Here is an 18234-nt window from a genome sequence, read left to right on the forward strand (position 1 = left end):
TTTACGTGATGACGCATTTTTTGCCTTGTTGGAAGGTGGTTTCACTAGGAAGCAATCTGACGTTAGACGATAGCGGCGAAGAATCGCTGAATAGAGAAACCCAAAGACAACCAGACGCACTCACTCGAATGGTATTTCGTGTCCTGCCGTCAAAAGGTAAGGAGAAAGAAGTTGAATTAAGGTATTGTAACGTTTTTTAGTCTGTTTCATGTCACGACGAACCACATCTTTGCTGTTTAAAAGTCATAACAGGATTCTCACTCTAATATGAAGCGGCTGTCTGGTAGGTGTTGGCCTATTATGAAACACCCTCAAATGTAATCATTCGGTAAACATAATGCGGTATTTTCCAGTCTGTTAAAAACTGAAAGCCTGTGCACTACATTGCTCTTATGTTTTAAAACTAGGTCAATTGGTTTTGCATGTAAACGACCATGCTGCAAGGTAATACCCCCTTTTATGTAAGACATCATAGACCCCATGCATTAGCCTTATACTCTTTTATCCTCGGAATGCAATGCAGCTGTAAAATGTGCTTTGCTGCAACGAATCAAAGCCTCTGCTGTACATTTTATGTGTTTTGATACTTGATATTGTATTTGGATCTCGTGACAAAGGAATGTGGGGGCGGGGCTCGATGAAAGATGAGGTCATTGCTGAAGCAGCATGGAAGTGATGCAACATGAAGATGTTTACACGGCATTATTGTGTACGTGTCATTAACCCATTATTGTAGGAGCAGGAACACTATCTGGTAAGAAACCGGTAATCTGTAATTCTGCAGAAATGAGTCCACGTGTCTCTGCAGCCTCTTCTAGATTTGGAGGTGTGTGGACACGAAATACAGCACAACAGCCAATAAGGGCTTAGAAGACCATCTCTCCATTTAGTATGTGTCACAAATGTTAATACACGACCCATAACACACAGTCATCTACTCTTGGACTAAAGGCAGTTAAATTCCACACTATTTTTTTGAAAGAAAGTTTTATTTAAGACACTTCAATGTTGATTTAGTTACTTGATATGACACTGGCACAAGTAAACCTTTAAAGTTTGCACAGACTCATATCTCCTTACACCCACTGCTGCTCCTGGCAAGATAAATACTGTTATGCAGCTGCATGCCTAGGTCTCCTTTTTTTTTGCATGCAAATTTCAGTGTGTGTATAGGTTGTTAGTTTCATTTTTGCATAGGTCTGAATTTGATTTGTAGGCTTCATTGTCATCTTTGGAGGTGTTTCATTGAAGTTTTTAACAAAAACATAAACGTACAGGTAGGGGGACAGAAGATGTTGTTAGATGTGATGGATTTTTCACAGCATGTCTCTTATATGCCGCTGTTTGATGCCTGAATTTATATAGGGAGCAATAAACAATTAATCTATCTAACCTTTTATCCATCTAGTAGGTATCAAAACAACACATCTAATGATTATTTTACAAATAGATTACCAACGCTTACTTGCAAGGTGCAAGATGCATAAAAGTGAGAAAGAAAATAAGTGTAATGGACAAAAGTAACAAAGTGTCAAAACTGCTTAGAGAAGGCCCCAAGACAAAATAATTTTCGGAAATGAATTAGAAGTTGACACAGCTGAGATCCTCCAGCAGGGAATTTTCAAAGCTTTGAAGCCCAAACAGCAGGGGTCTGATCCCTTTAGTCACTGGTCTAGATTCAGGAACAAACAGAAATTTCCTGCCAAAGGATCTCAAACACTTGTCAGGTGCACAAAAAGTTGGATCAGAAATATAAAGTGATGCCTGATCATGTAAGACTTTAAAAACAAGCTAAAAAAATCATGGTTATATTGAAAAGGGAATTTTCTTATTTGGCAATTAATATTATTAAGTATCAACAGTTTTTATTACATCTAAACTCTGATTATTTTCTCACTGTTAATGCTACAGATAGCCGTGGTTGAGAAGTGTGGTAAAATCTCTGTTAATAAGAAGCATGTGATAAGCTATTTCACTCAGCTAGAAATGTGAAATTTGCTGAGAAAATTGCATCAGTCAAGACTGTTTAGTCTAAAATTCAGTCATCTTTTGTCTCTACTAGAATTTTGAAGAGTGATAAGTGATTTCATTAATTATGTGTGTTATATGTGTCAAGTCAGTCTTCACAATTAAAACCAGGCCTACATGTTTTATATAGAATAGAAAATACTTCATTGCATACAAAGGAAGAAATCTTGTCTTTGACTTCCATCCATCCATCCATTTTCTATACCTCTTATCCCATTGGGGGTCGCAGGGGTGCACCTACGGCCAATTTAGAGCCACTAATGAGCATGTTTTAGTGGTGGGAAGAAGCTGGAGAACCCGGAGAGACACAGGGAGAACATGCAAACTCGGCACAGAAAGGTCCTGACTGGGAAGTGAACCAGGGACTTTTATATTGGCAAATATTGACCTTGTTTTTGAACTTCAGCTATCTGCAAAATTTTGTGTCATGAACAGATATTATTTGCCTGTGTTTATCTGTTGTGTCCAATCAATTTTATGCTTGCGGCTGGCATATTTAGTTGCTGCTGAATCATTTATTCATTCATTCAACCTTTAGCTATTTAATCTTAAAAAATCATTGAGGATATTCCCTCACTTTCAGTGATGTCGAGAGTATATTCAAATCGATATTATTCAGGGCTGGGCAAATAATCGCAAATTAGATAAAATCGCAATATGGCATGCAGCAATTTTTAAATTGCAGACAGTGCAGTATTCCTGAAAGTGTCAAAATACCAGTTTGATACTATCATTTTTCTTTTTTTAAGCTTTGCACATTATTCAAACATTCAAATGTCTTTTTTACCTTTATTTTTTTAACAAAAATCCTACTTTTCTTGCTCATATATTTATTTTTCTTCATTAAAATGAGAATAATATAAGAGATGATCATCCCCTTCAGTATAGCAGTTGATATCAAAATTGGCTATACAAGCCAAAATTGCAGTAAGATATTTTTTTCTTAAATTTTTTTATCCCTTGTTTAACTTAACTTAAATTGTGCTTGTTATAATATTGAATGATTTGTTGCTTATGTTTGCCAAACAACACAAAATGAGGGACCAAAATAATTGCGTATTACATTGCAATCGCAGTATTGCGGGAAAAAATTGCAATTAGATTATGCCCACAAATCGTTCAGCCCTATATGGTATAGTATAATCAAATACAAGATTATTAGCTGAGCTGAAGAAATGATCTGTTGGACAAATTCTGATTTGTTTTCATGATCCAACATAAGAGAAAATGCTGACGTAGTGAGAGTCCACCAAAAAACATTGGCATTGACATTGGAATAGGCTAATTGTTGGTTAATTGTTAACCATCACTGTTAATGTTGGCCCTGATTGTTCCACATGGTGTATGTCTTGTTTTTAAACACATTCTGTGTTTTGTCTTTTATTGTTTGTGTGATGTATGTGTAGTTCTGCTGGCTATACAGCAAACTGCCCCCCGAGTATGATAAAGATACCCTTGACCCTTTTAATACATTCTAACCTTAATTTAAGTGGGTCTGTCTCTTTTGTTTTGTGTTGCTGCAGATGTCAGTCACTGAGGATCTACCAGACATGGATGGAGCAGATCTCTTAGGGCTTCTCTTCCACAGTGGAGAGGGTGGAGCTACTGAGCCTCTCTTTCCTGATGAGACTGGACTCATTGAATCCTGGCTGTCTGAACAAGATGTAAGAGAAAAAAAACTTTTTTTTTTTGTTGATTCATAAAAAAGCATGTTGGAGTGTAACACAGTTTGTTTTCCTGCACAGATGTTGACAGGTATGGATACTGAAGACTTCCTGTCTAGTCTGTTGGAGGGAGAGGACAACATGGGGGATTTCTGCCCCTCTCGCTCTCCCTCAGGCAGCGACAGTGGGATTTCTGATGACAGCAGCACTGGAGTTGGAAACACCAACCATCTGGGATGCCCCAGCCCCCAGGGTAGTGATAGTGATGTTGTTCCCAGTCCCAGCTACTCCCAGCCCAGCCCGGTGCCCTCTGACAATGCCCTGGTCCCCGGTGAGCAGCAGACAGAGAGCCTGGAGGCCCTAACAGTCCAGGCAGACCACAGCTACTCCATGCTGCAGAGCGATGACAGGGACATGGATGTGCTGCAGAGTGTGAGGGCGGAAAAGCTTGATACAGATGTCTTCATTGATCTGGGTATGTTTAGGCGAAGGAACCGGATTTTTGAGGCTTTGAACTTGGAGTATTTTATAAATTAGTTGCTAGCCATGTTGTTAAGTCTCGTGCAGCTGCAAGCAGTTGTGGTTATGATGTTGCATGTCTCAATTTATACTGGTACATATATTGTCTTGTTTTATAAGCCCCAGCCAACTTTTTAGAACAAAAAGAAGTGCAGCTTATATCCCAGATCTTATGGTATATACAAGTCAAAGGCATCTAAAGGTTTGCACCATCTGCATTTTATTGTACTTGTACTGTGAAAATAAAGATGTCTTATCTTATATTTTAATTAATATGAAATATGATCCTGTATTTCCCCTGTGTCAGATGACTATGTGAGCGAAGTGATGGAGGAAGACATCAGCAGCAGCGAGCTGCCCTGCACTCTCGCCATCGAGGACTCAACACAAGCATCAACCGAGCCAAATGCAACAGACCAGGTCAGTTTTTCCTCTTTAACTCTATCACGTACTTGTTTTTTGGTCCTGTAATGTAGCTTTCCTGAAGATAAATCATTTCTTTGTACGTAACTCAGATATGCAATACAGCTGTAAAGTGGTTCACTGCATGTTGTATGACGCAACTGTGGTACAATACTGTATTTCAGTGAACTATCGAAAATGTAACAGGTGTGAAAATCTTCATCTTTTCTTCCTTCAGTTCCAGTTTAAAGAGATTGTGCTCACTGAGGAGGAGAAGCGGCTTTTGTCGAAAGAGGGATTAACTATTCCCACACACATGCCTCTCACAAAGGTAATCAAAGTCTACAAATGTTTATCTTATCTTGGGCTCTTTTTTATTTTACTGACTGATACTGAAAGGTGATTTAAGTAAGAACATCTTCCAAAAGCTGTAAATGTTTATAGCAGTGACATGTTTCTGATAAATCTGATAAATCGTCTCTGTGCGATAGTTATTTAATTATTTCCTTTCAAACCTTTGTTGCCATACATGCTGATGTTATCATGTTGACATTGTGTTACTATTTTTTTGTCTGTGTGCAGGCAGAGGAGAGGACCCTGAAGAGGATCAGGAGGAAGATCCGCAACAAGCAGTCTGCTCAGGAGAGCCGCAAGAAGAAGAAAGTGTACGTTGATGGACTGGAGAACAGGTGAGATTTAAAAGCTGAATTTAAAAGCTACTGTACAGCTAAGTCATTCCCTATGGGAGCCCTGTCCTTGTGGAAGTGTTCGTCAGTAGAGATTATTATGATGGCAGCTTTTTTAAGAATATCTTGATATCAAAATATCTTAAGAGTTTCAAACTGGACTGGTTGCAATTAGTGGGTTTTCAAGGTGGTCCATAAAATATTTTCAAAAATTAAAATGCCTTTTTTACTTAGCCTTTGGGGACATCTTCTAGAAAACCTTTTTTAAACAGATCAACACTCCTAACCTAAGGAAAAAGAGAAAATTATGAAACATAAACAATGATCAGTTTTCCTCTTCCAAATGGCCAAAATTATTTTTCCAATATTAAAGTAGCTGTAAATCACTTTTGTAAATTGGCATGATTATGTTAATGTGGCTCTACAGTTTGATAACAGTATGAGGAGTTTTAGCTTAAACTGCAGGAAGATTGTTTTTAGTGTGTTAAGTAGGTTAACTGGTTTTGAAAATAATCAATGTAAAACTCCCCCATGGTTAGTAATACTGTTGAAATGTATTCATCCTTTAGGGCCTGTGTCCATAGCTGGCTTTTCTAGCACTGGCAGTTCTTATTTTCAATTCAAACCCAGTGTAGTCCAGCGTTCTGAGCGCTCAGCACCCTGGGCAGAAAAACGCCCCCAGCTTCAGTTTTTTTTGTCACTGCGCTTAGTGCACTTTCAGTTGAAAACCGTTAACTTTTGGAACAGTGCTGCACTTGTCAATGTTGCTTCTCCCTCACTTGCCAATCAAAATCAAGAAGGGGCGGGACTTCTGGCAGAAGTGGAAGAGAAACTGACCCGTCTTTTTTCAAGGGTGAAAATTCCTGGTCTGCTGCTGCTGCCTGTGTCAGGACAGGGTTCCTTTTATATTGTCTTCATTTTTGTCTGTGCGAGCTTTCCTTGAAATACTGAAATATGAAGTACATGGTTATTTTAAAACAAAGAAACATATTCTACTGAGGACAGCAGGATTTGTATTTTTTGTAACATAGTAATGCTGGTGAGAAGTCCTCTGAGAGTGAGGTTACAGGCATTAGCACTAAAAAGGCCGGCTACAGACACTAGCCCTTGAACAGTTTAAAACTGCACATGTTAACCGAGGGCACAGATCAGAGTTTGTCCAAAAGGTGACTCCTCCCTCATGAAAAAATCTCTTCTTTGATTCAGCAGTTAGGTTTATTAGATGGTAGCATTAAATTGATTTGACAACAGATTTGTTCATGCCACATTATTCACTGATAGATGGTGTTTGTCACCTGATACTGATGTTAAATCAATGCACCTCTAACTATTTTGGTCTCTGTGATAAGAAATTTTCATACTGTTACATCTCTGGTCTTATGGTAGTGTTGTACATCCAATGTTTTATTTAATGTTTTATTTGTTTTTGTTCAAAACTTTAATCATTGAATCACTGTCCACCACAGGGTTGCCATCTGTACTGCACACAACCTGGAACTACAGAAGAAAGTCCAAATGCTTCAGAAACAGAACATGTAAGAACTCTGAGATATTTTATCTTCTACAATAAATACCACATTTAGATCATGTTTTTTCTCTTTGTTAAATGTTCCTTCTTTATTTTTCAGTTCCTTGATCGAGCAGCTGAGGAAACTACAGGGAATAGTGAAGATGTCGACCATGAAGGCCAGCACCACTAGCACCTGTGTCATGGTACATGAGTTAATATTACTGCTGCTTTTCCCCTCATGAATACTGGTGTCATATTGAGTGTATAAGCTCTTTGTCATGGTGCTTGTAGTGCCACATTATGTAATAATGCCGCATTATGTAATAATGTAATAAATTTTCAATTCATTATGTAATAACATCACATTGTGTAAGCCACTAAGTGGTTAGGGTTAGGGCAAGGTAGTAGGGTATACCCTGTAGCCCACCTTAAGTCCTAGGGTTAAGGTTAGGTGTTTAGTCTAGAGCCCTGAAGGGGGTTAGGTTTGGGCATAAGTCACTAAGCGGTTAGAGTTAGGGCAAGGTAGCTGGGTAAGGCATACCTTGGAGCCCACACTAAGTCTTATGGTTAGGGTTATTACATAATACGGCGTTATTATATAATGTGGCGCTACAGTGCTGTACAACTCCCTCACTCTCTCTTTGTCTTCGTCCTCCAGGTGTTCCTGCTCTCGTTCTGTCTCATCATCTTCCCGTCAGTCAATCCGTTTGGCGGAAACACAGAACAAAAGGAAGTCTACACACCATCATCCAGTAAGTGTCCTCATTATAAAGAAAAGTCTTTCCCTTTTACTATAAAACACCGTCAGTTTTCAGCATTTTGTTAAAGAACTGAACATTTTCTTCTAATGGTTTTTAATTAAAATGCCTAAACGTGTGAATACTCACTTTGTTTGTTCAGCATTGTTTACCACTTTCCCTCTTTAATTGCAGTCATCTCCCGCGCCTTACGCTCGATCAATGTAATGCCACAGGAAACAACAGACGCCAAGATTTACTTGGATTCTGATGACGAAGAACAAGAAGAGCTTTTCATCATACACCAAGCAGAAATAGAAAACCATAAAGCTATCTTTGCCGGCGGTCAAAATAACCACACCCCTGACTACCAGAGGGTGGAGAAGTCCGAGTCAGAATCTGGAGTGAACAGCAACTCATCTGCAGACTTCCCCGGCCCGGCTCAGGCTGCAGAGATGTCCCCAACAGGAGTCGGCGCCTTAAAGGATGGATCCACTGATGCTTCTGTGGCATCAGCTGTGGCGTATGATGTCACAGGATCCAAAGATAATTGGATAGACCCAGACCCTCCATCTGTTATATTACAACAGCATCGCTCAGATGAGATGTAGTAGGGAGTTGAGGATACATTTTACCAGCAGAGGGAGCCATATTTTTGATTTTTAGCAGAGGGACATTAAAACTTTCATAGGGATAGGGGAAAATATTTGTTCTAATCAAGATATATGATAATCTCTGTCCCTACTTTCCCCCTTTAACAGCCCTCTAATGTACTACTCTTACTTCATTTGCACTTTTTTTCTCATTCCTTGTTCCAGAGGACAAGAAAACTGGAGAGATGTCCATATTTCAGCAACGTAAATGCTGCAGTTTTAATACAGGCCTGTGTTTTGAAGGCTTATAGTGCCGAGGGCTCTAAAATGATTGGACAATATGGTGCTGATGACCAAATTTTCAAATACAAACACCTTAAAAAAAACAAACAAAGATGCAGTAAGTTACTTCAAGAGAAGTATTACTTGATTACTTTAAACCAAATTTTAGGGAGAGTTTAGTTTGACTCTCCTCTGTCTGATCACCATCAGATCCAGGCATTAAGCTGCTCATTAATGACTCTCATAGTAAATTAGTGTGAATGAAATCGTCCAACAGTTTGCACCGCAAACTAGCCAGAAAACTCCATTGCTTAGTAGGAGATTAGCTGCTTGACTCATAAAGCTTGATCAAAGTGGTTGTTGGACCACATTAACGCTTAAGCCATTGCAGGACATTTGGCCATGTAGGAGACTTGTAAAGTTTGTTAGTATTTCCCTTGTAACAAGGGTATCCATGCTGTTTTTATTTTATTTTTAATTTTGGATGCATTTGTTTTATGTTGTACAGTAAAGCACGAAAAAATGCACAATAAACAAAATGCCGCTCCCTTAATTGTTAGTGACCCACAGCCTGTATCTACAATCTCCTCTTATTGAACTTCCTGGGACTGTTCTTACCTCCGTAAACCTGACTGATATTACTGAATAAGGGGTCTTACATATTTGCCCAGAACACCGTGTTGCAGTAAAAATACTCAAAAATGTAATGACCTGTTGTCAGTGATGCATTTTTGTTCTTTTTTGTGTATTTCTCACTTTATTGTCAGTAATTAATGGAATCTAAATGGTATTGGAACTGCTGTTTGTCATCGACAGTCAATGAGATTTTAAATGTTGATCATGTTTAGCAAATGCACTGACATTTGACATAGTGTATGAAGGGAATGTAAATACGCTTCTATATGATTGTAGCTCTTCTGTACATTTGAACTCTATGTATAAGACATGTCTGGACCTCTATAATAATAAAATTTTTATAAGTCACAAAGATTTGAGCTTTCCTGAACATATAGAATCATCAAGGAAAATAGGTGAGCGTAGTCTTGTCTGCAGTGTTAACTTCAAATTCCACAATTTGAGGCTGATACCCATGCAAAACCCATTATTTAGAGATGCCATGAGAGAGACAGCAGTGTGGACAATATATAAGCTGACTGACTCCAGAAAGGAAGGTTTCATGATTTTCGTTTCCCAAAAGAGGAAAGAAAAAGATAAATATGTGGAAATTTGTGCTGTATTTTACAACCGCCTCTCTTAAGTGCCTCTTCTGTTGAAGATTTTGCTGCAATTTTTGACTATGATTATTTAAGGCTTTGGGCAACATAGAATTTTAAACTTGCATGCAATACTGAAAAAATTCAGACTATATTTATACCTGTTTTGACCTCTAGGTCAAAAATATTAGTCTTAGTCTCACTATTTCTTGCTTATAATCACCAAAACTTAAAGGCAGACTTCTATTTAACACTTTTCATCCTTACTGCATGTTTTGGGAGTTACATGACTTGATCAGAGGTGCTGGGATTTCAGAGCCAGTCTTGGATTTTCCCCCATCCTCCCAGACACTTCTTACAGCATTTAGAGCAGCAGTTACCAAAACTTTTAGCAGCTTAATGTTGTTGATGTGACAAGTATGATGAGTGCCTTGGGTTTTTTACCCGTGGTAATCCAGGGTTATTTGGGGGATTTTGTTTGGAGAGAATATGAAGTTAAATTTCATGTGCAAAGATCACTGAACTTTAATGAATAGCTGGTAAACATTTCCTGCCTGGCTTTTAAGGTAACATCAGCTGTTGGGGAATAACAACTGACTATATAAGGAGCTGCTGATGACTCACCATGTGTGAGGCTGTAATCATGAGTCACGAGCTTATTCAACATGTTGTGACAAGTTAAGCAGTTACAGAAAGGTCACTTTATGAACGACCAGCAGGTGGCGATCTCAGTCCATATTTCTGACATGAGTGCTCTGCTGTCTGCCCCATTCATGGTGTATTTTAGGTTAAAGGTCGTCCCTGTCTCACAGGCTGTTAAGTTCATTTGCACTGAGCAAATGTCAGCGTAGTTTTGCATTCATTGTTTCTTTTGATAAGAAAACAACTCTCAGGGAGGTGACAGGGGTTAGAATCAAGCCTATTTCGGGTGAATTTACTCCAATTGTAGCATATGTATGGTGGCCCTGAGGGTCAACTACAAAAAGGTTTCCCCTGAATGATTAAAAAAAGACAAGTAGTTAATAAGTTAAAAAAAAAAAGAAAAAACAAAAGCATTTTATGACATGAAAACCCCTTTCATGGAAAAAAAGCCAAATGCAACATGATTTGTGAAATATTAAAAAAACTCCATGAAACACAAAAACATTTATGAAACAAAAATATTATGTGACCCATAAAAGCAACAAATGATATGTTTTTGTTTCATTTGCTAGTTCATCTAAAGTTTTAATTAATGCCTTTGAATTTAAAAACATCTTTTTGTGTTTATTTTTAATTTTTTTACATGAATAACAAAAACATCAGATTTTTAAGCATTTCATTAGTGGTTAAAAGTTAAATGAGTTTCATTAAATGTTTTTGATTTACAAATGTTTTTTGAGTTTCATTACAGGTTTTTTGATCAACAAGTTTTTTTGAATTTCTGAATTGAATTTGAAGTTATTTAAGGTTTCGTTGAATGTTTCTGATTTATGAATGTTGCTCAGTTTAAGCAATTTTTGTTTACGGTTTTAAATGTTTTTGATTCCTGAAAGTTTTTGAGTTTCAGTAGCCTAGGTTTTTTTTAAAGGTTTCATGTTTTGATTCCTGAAAGTTCTTGAGTTTCAGTAGTTTTTTTTTAAGGTTTCATTAAAAAAATTTTTGACTCATGAACGTTTTAAGTTTCAGCATTTTTTTTTAAGTTTCAGTAGGCTAAATGTTTTTGGTTCTTGAATATTTTTTTGAGTTTTCTGTTTTAATTTTTTTTCTGTGTTTCTCTCAATATTTTCACTAAATGTTTTTTTTAGTTAAGTGAAAGTGTTGCAGTTCACCTTCAGGGCTGCTGTAGTTGTCAATGTTTGTGAATGGAAAATTTGCTTCATGATTAGTTTATAGGCTTCTCAACTTATTCCTTTAACTTGAATTCCTCTCATTGATTAGTTCTACTGAACTGACGCGATGTTCAGGTCAAGACAAGGCCACCTAACCGATGTAAACACCGTCTACAGCCCTCGGCATCTATCTGTAAAGGGAATAATGTTGAATGTAAACACTTGCAGTGCAGCCCTGCTGATAAGATAAACTCCTGACCGTGGCACGTGGCGCTATTGAGCAGGGGTCCACGCGCATCTGTCGGGCATCTGCCGCAGAGTACTGAATGTAGAGGGCTAATTAGAAGTGTTGGGGTGCACGCAGAACACACACACTTAGCCTACATCCTCCCCAGCCCCCTGAAAGGACCGGGGGCAGGTGGAGGACGTGAGTATTGTTGTGACACAAAAGTGTGTCGCCTCTTTTTCTCCTGAGGAGAGACGACACGCGCCAAGTCAGCCTAGCAATTAAGCCCCCTTTTAAAAGGAGCGAACAAAAAGTGGCGTGTGCCGGACACAAGCTGTTCCACTCCCTCCTCCTCCTCCAAAAAGGAAAAAAAAAAAACATTAACAAATCTCATCCAAATGCAGGTCAGAACAGTTTCCTTGATCTCACTACCTTAAATCTCAGGTAGACTCAGGTAAACACAGCAACACGTTGAGTAACAGGTCTGGATGAAGGCGCGTGCAGGTGCGCCATCAACAAGCTGTTTATTCAGGGCAAGGTAGGCTAAAGCTCGGCGACAGGGAAAGTTCACACTAAATTTAACACAGCAGTGATTCCCCGGGCTGGGAAAGTCCAGTTCTTAAGAGATTGTTCCAGAAGTTATGGTTGACTCCTTTCGCTTCCTGCACTTTAGCAGGCACTCACCTGGTCTGCTATTCTCAGATTATTTTACCCATCTCGGAAATCATCGGTTGTTGTTGCAGAACCGTTACATAATCGACAAACACGACAGGTTTGATTCCTGGTATTCACTGATGAATTATTATTGGTGAACAGGGGAATTACACGGAAATAGATAGATAGATAGATAGATAGATAGATGCTACTAACAATTATACTAATATGCTGTTATGCGCAGTCTTAGGCTAAATATGACTATTTCCAGCCCCTTTATAAGCTATATGTTTTTATAAAGAGGGTATATAGTAGTAAAAATATCGTTATATGCATACATGCATACATATTAATGCAAATAAGGATATACCCCTTTATTCGTGCATATAAGCCCTTACATGTAGGTATAAGGCACGTGAAATCAGCTACAGATGAGATGTAGCCAGTTTGGTCCAAACAAAAGCATTAGGTTACATAAAATAATTCGGTTTATCATTTTAAAAATCTATTTTAAAAGCATGCAGCACATGATTTAAATTATGTATTGTATATTGAATGTAGGTCATTCATAAACAGGCATTTGTCGTAATATTATCGTGTCAACAGATGGCCACTTTAACTCGTTATTGTGACATTACAGCTGTTTGCACAGACTCTATTCGTCCGTCGTAAACAGGACTTTTAGTTTTTGCTCATTGTGATGATGTTGGATGTTGACAACGCAGGCAGGAATCGTTGGTGGGTGGGGGGGGGATTTCTTGAAAGGTTGTAATCTTGCCCCACGTGGGGTTGTCAACATGCTCCGCGTAACTGCCAAGGGACTTTTGCTTCCCTTACCCCGGCTGATCCGAGCCAATGGTAGGAGACCGATGCGGAAAGACCGCCCCTTGCCGAGAAACTACGCTGAGCTGCTATAAATCCTCCCACAGCCTGTTCCGAGCTCAGAATAACGCAGGAGACTACACAGATAACACACACAGACTCTTTCTCTTCACTGACGAGCACTATCGCGCTTGGATTATAACTATGACTTTGGAAGAGATCCACGGACAGGAGAACACAATGGAAAATACAGACAGGTAAATATTGAACATTTTAAAGCTGCTGATTTTACGCGTTACTGTATTCAAATGTGCCGGTGTCTGATGATGTGTCTCTCTTTGTGAAGGGTGCAAAGTGCAGGCGCAGCCCTGGAGGAGCTGCTGGTGTCTGCTAAGAAGCAGGACTACCTCACAGTTGGAGTTTATGAATCTGCAAAAGTCATGAATGTGTAAGTATGACAATCCGTGAAACCTATAATAAAACTGTCTTTACAATAAATGTACGCATTTAAGAGATGGAGCTGTTTTCTGACCATGCCTTTGTCTTGTCCCACAGTGACCCAGACAGCGTGGCATTCTGCGTCCTCGCCACCGATGAGGAGTACGAGTGTGACATCGCTCTGCAGATCCACTTCACCCTCATCCAAGCTTTCTGCTTCGATAACGACATCAACGTGGTGCGCGTTAACGACATCGAGCGGCTGGCGGACCTCGTGGGTGCAGACGAGACCGGCGAGCCCAAGGACGCGCACTGCATTCTTGTCACGGTACGTTTCCCCGGATGCACCCACACTCAGCCAATGAATCATGCATGCCTCACTCCTCTTGTCTGACTTTTTTCCTGCACACTACTGCATGTCTATGGCAGGTGTTCTGAATCTAAATGCGTCCTTCTATTTTGATTCCAGAGCCCCAGTGCAAACCCATGGAAGGACCCAGCTCTGGATAAGCTGAGCCTGTTCTGCGAGGAGAGCCGCAGCGTGTACGACTGGGTCCCCACTATCACACTCCCAGAGCGCTGAAATGACATTTCCTGAAAAAGCTTCACATGCTGATGATGAAGATGATGAAAAGAAAAGTCATGGAGCTGAGCTTCAGCTGGTGGTGTTGAGCCTTGCTGCCCCACATGTCTGGATTAAGAGGCTGCAAAGAGTGCTGCACCCTACCAGTGCATTCTGGGTCAGTACGGTCGCTTCTGGATTACCCTGAGGAAAGGGGTTCAAGTATGGAGGTCAAAAGTGTGGACTTGGTCATGTGTTTGAAGAGTGGACCAGAAAGCCTGATGGACATTGAGAAGGATTTGGAGTGTACTGCATAGTGCATGAAAAAGTTGTGACCCAGTTGCTGCCCTAGATTGAAGGCAATGGGGAGCAGAGTAAAGAAGGTCACAGAAATATAGACTGTGCAAGAAATGGGAATGAGAAAGTGCAAAGGCTGGACTGAAACACATGGAAGAAGATGGTGCTGCAAAGAGAGAATCTGAAAATGGACTTAATTTTTCTTAATCACAGTGCAGCTATCAGGAAATTCTTGGAATAAGCAGAGACTTTGCTTGCAATCCTGATTTGAGCTGCAACTGCAACACTTTTTTACAATCTTTTATTATTTATTTTCAAATTTGCACACAAAGCAATGCAATATGAATTTGAATTGTACTAATTTTTTCATGATTTGTGAATAAAAATGAAATCAAACTCATCCTTTTCTTGTCAGAAATGTCATTTCTCCTTTGCATATAGCCTCATGTCACATTAGCACAAGGCAGCGCCTCAGGCTGGCTAAGAGTGTGGGAAGTTTAAGCAGATTGTACCGATATAGATGCATCAGGAAGTGATGCAAGACGCCGGCTCTACTCAGTAAAAAGGAAGAAGTTAAGAGTAAAATGTGGGTGGTGGATGGAACGTTGGGTGCTGACAAAGATTAAAAAGAGAAGTATTGATTTGAGTGATATGTCCTCTTTCCTAGCACTGATCTTAAACTGCTACCAGACCAGCTGCTTTATGTGACAGCTTGCACAATTGCTGCAGCCTGTAACCAGGCCAGGCTTGGGGTGGTTGGGTGAGAGGGGGGCTTGCAGGAAAGAGCTTTCTTTTGTTTTCTGTGCACAGGCAGCTCAGTCTAAAGGTCTGTGTGTTCATTTTGTGCATCCAAGTGGAAACAGGAGACAGCACACAGATAATAACACAGTTTTGCTCATCTGCAGCAGTGTCGAGGTTAGACTTTTCATAATGGGGGGTATTTTTTATTAAATCAACATTATTCCATAGTTTAATGCACAAAGATTTAGATGAATAAACTCTCCAGTAACTTATAAAAGCATGCAATGCATTGAGAAACACAGAAAGTAAAGTTTTGCTTTCTCGTAAATGTGCACTCACATCCATGTGCAATCAAAGCATAGAATTTTCAGTTGAAATGAAGGCGAGCTTTAGCAGAATGAGGGTCAGCGAGATCGTCAATAAAGGGCAAAAGGGAAGTGAGTGAGTGTTGCGGTCGCCTCAGAGCTGAAGATGACAGTAAAGGAAGACCCACATCAAAGATAGCACAACTTTAGAGAAACTAATCTCACTTTTCTTAGCAGCAGCTCAGTCTCCAGCCAACTTCTGGTCATCCCCTGCATATATCTGCTTTAGACACACTCCCAATTAAGCAAAGGAGGCAGTCATCTCAGGTGATTCTAAGAACAGAGGAAGATTTCCCCTGATAGAATTAGAGAAAGCAAGCCGTGGAGAAGTTTTGGAGGGGCTTTCCATGAATTGGGCTTTCTGCAATGGTAAGCAGAAGGTAAAATGAAAAACAATTCTCATATATGCTGAGAAAGCCAAACATTTTTGCACATGCATGCTCAAAACTGGAGCTAAAGTTGTATAAATAGGCTCATATGAAACTCAAATGCAATTTAAGTGTTGCTTGCAAAGACTACTAATGTGTGCTTTCTGCACTTTGGACTCTAGAAACATGAAGCCTGCATCAAAGTGAAAGTTAACTGAAAAGAACTTGAAAAAATATCAGTAAAATCCCAGACAAGTCATCCTTGAAATACCAACAATTAAAGCAACAAAAACAAAAAGCATGTTTTGTTTAGCAAATCTCCAAAAGCACCCAAATATGCAGGGATTTCTTTCTTTTTTTTTTTTTTTACATATCTATGCAGGTCAGTGTCCTTCAAGCAGCCTTCAAAAAAGATTTACCTTCAACAATAGCAGGGTCAGCCATGTCTAATCTTGACCTGTACGTAGGAAAAAAGTCATATTTAATGCCCCAGATAAGACTTATTTTCACAAGAATACAAATATTGACCGTCTTATTATGTACCTAGATTAAACAAAGAGAAATTGGATAAGTGGGAGGTAGACACAGTTAAGTAAGAAGTGTACTGTGACTACATCATTGACCTACTTAAGATGACCATGCTGGCCTTTGTCTCTGTCTCATCTAAAATGTAATTTCTCTTTTTCTTGTTTACTACAGATCACATTATCTAATTTATACAAATATCAGTGGCAGCAACTCAAGCAGGCCCTCAAAAACAACAACACGCTGGTGTACGAGGGCCAGCTGAGAACAAGACAGACAACAGCTATAGGGAAAGGTTCCATGTGTCTGCCTCCTCTGCTGCTGTTTGTATGAAGTTAACAAACAGTCTTCCCTGTGTTGGCTGTGGTGCAAAAGCCTGGAGCAAGAGTCCAGACTATGCAAGCAGCCCGACTGTCTGACTGTCTGCATGAAGTCTGAGCCAGAGATCTGGAGCTACGATAGACTGAGAGGAGGGAGAGCAGACAGATGTGTGCTCTGACTTGGAAACATAAGTGTGTTGAACTGTGGCACAGAAAGATGATAAACATCCAGTAGTAGTTTACAGCAAAGTGCAATCCAGACTGGGCTTTTCTTCCTGCCAATATGGCGTCCCGACAATGGGCCTCATTGACTAATTCATGTGTTGTTCAATGTTTTCAACTCTGCCCCAGACAAAATATTGAGTCAATTCTTCTCCTGCAGTTACATAACTCAGTTGCTTTATTAAAATGTATGATGGTTTCAAAACGTGCTTATTCAATCTCTGTCTCATAGTAGACAGACTTGTTTTTGCAATTCATGATACAGATGCCAAGTTGTGATTGTTGTCTTAGCCAATATGGAGTACCCTTCTGAAACAAGAGCAATAAAAAATATGTGTCAGTTAAAAACAAATCATGCCAAAATTTGCTATCTTGAACTAACACCTCTTTGAAACATGCACCAGTGCTGTAGCCAGATTTCTCAGACTTGGGTGGCCCTACACCTGCAGTGACTTCTGCAGGGCTGGCCTGGAGTATGAGCTCTCAGATACAAAGACAGATAACATTTAATTCATGCAGGTGCAAATGTGCTGCATGTTGGCTGCATCCCCCAACTTTCACAGCCCTCTTTCTTCATAAGCTCAATAAATCTCCAAGAGACCTTTTTTTGTAGGGCCTAATTTAGCAAAGAAATTTCAGAATAATAGCATTTAGTACAAACAAGATGAGTTTTTCCACAGAAAAGCTTTGGAACACACAAACTGGAAGTGTAATCGTAATGAAGCCTAGCGTTAGTTCATGCAGGACAAGGTAGTCATATGCCCAGCCATGATCAGCTGATGGCCAGCTGATCCTTACTATCGCCTTCCAGCTCCCACAGCCAATCACACCTCTTTCTCTCAACAAACTGGTGTATTTAAATATGACATAATCCCTTCTAACCCCTGCTGCATTAATGCTGATGCACCACACTGCTGCTTCTGCAGGTAAAGCTTAACATCCTCCACCCCAGCCTCCTCCTTCATAACATAAAGCTTGTTGCAGCCTCATGTTCAGAGTCATGCTAACTGCTTTCGAACTAATTTTATTGTATTCAGTATGCAGTATTCAGTATTGTCATTAATGCATCTTTCCTTAAGGGGGTTTCTAGCCATGCACTCCCTGGAAAGTTATAGCATGCTGCTTGACCAACCCAGGGAGCATATTTTGAGCAGAGCCTTCTCTGCCAAGTAAAACTGTATATCCATTTTAAAATGGTTGAATGTACGACAGTGTTCCTGACTGATCTGTGTTTATGTTCCCTGGTAT

The 18234-nt window shown here is 39.6% G+C and overlaps 2 protein-coding genes across 2 annotated transcripts; both read left to right on the forward strand.

Annotated features, from left to right (window-relative positions):
* The first annotated feature begins 34 nt into the window (after positions 1-34).
* Positions 35-9400, forward strand: creb3l3l (cAMP responsive element binding protein 3-like 3 like). The gene is made up of 10 exons (XM_041788097.1): positions 35-156; positions 3552-3692; positions 3774-4167; positions 4519-4631; positions 4852-4944; positions 5196-5302; positions 6766-6834; positions 6928-7012; positions 7468-7561; positions 7742-9400. The coding sequence occupies exons 2-10, from the start codon at positions 3552-3554 to the stop codon at positions 8155-8157; spliced, it is 1512 nt and encodes a 503-aa protein (XP_041644031.1). The 5' UTR covers positions 35-156; the 3' UTR covers positions 8158-9400.
* Positions 9401-13271: 3871 nt separating this feature from the next.
* Positions 13272-14845, forward strand: gadd45ga (growth arrest and DNA-damage-inducible, gamma a). Its single transcript, XM_041787670.1, has 4 exons — positions 13272-13405; positions 13495-13596; positions 13704-13914; positions 14056-14845. The coding sequence occupies exons 1-4, from the start codon at positions 13353-13355 to the stop codon at positions 14167-14169; spliced, it is 480 nt and encodes a 159-aa protein (XP_041643604.1). The 5' UTR covers positions 13272-13352; the 3' UTR covers positions 14170-14845.
* The last annotated feature ends 3389 nt before the right edge of the window (positions 14846-18234 follow it).

This window comes from Cheilinus undulatus, linkage group 5 (genome assembly GCF_018320785.1).
Source record: "Cheilinus undulatus linkage group 5, ASM1832078v1, whole genome shotgun sequence".
NCBI classification, from domain to species: domain Eukaryota; kingdom Metazoa; phylum Chordata; class Actinopteri; order Labriformes; family Labridae; genus Cheilinus; species Cheilinus undulatus.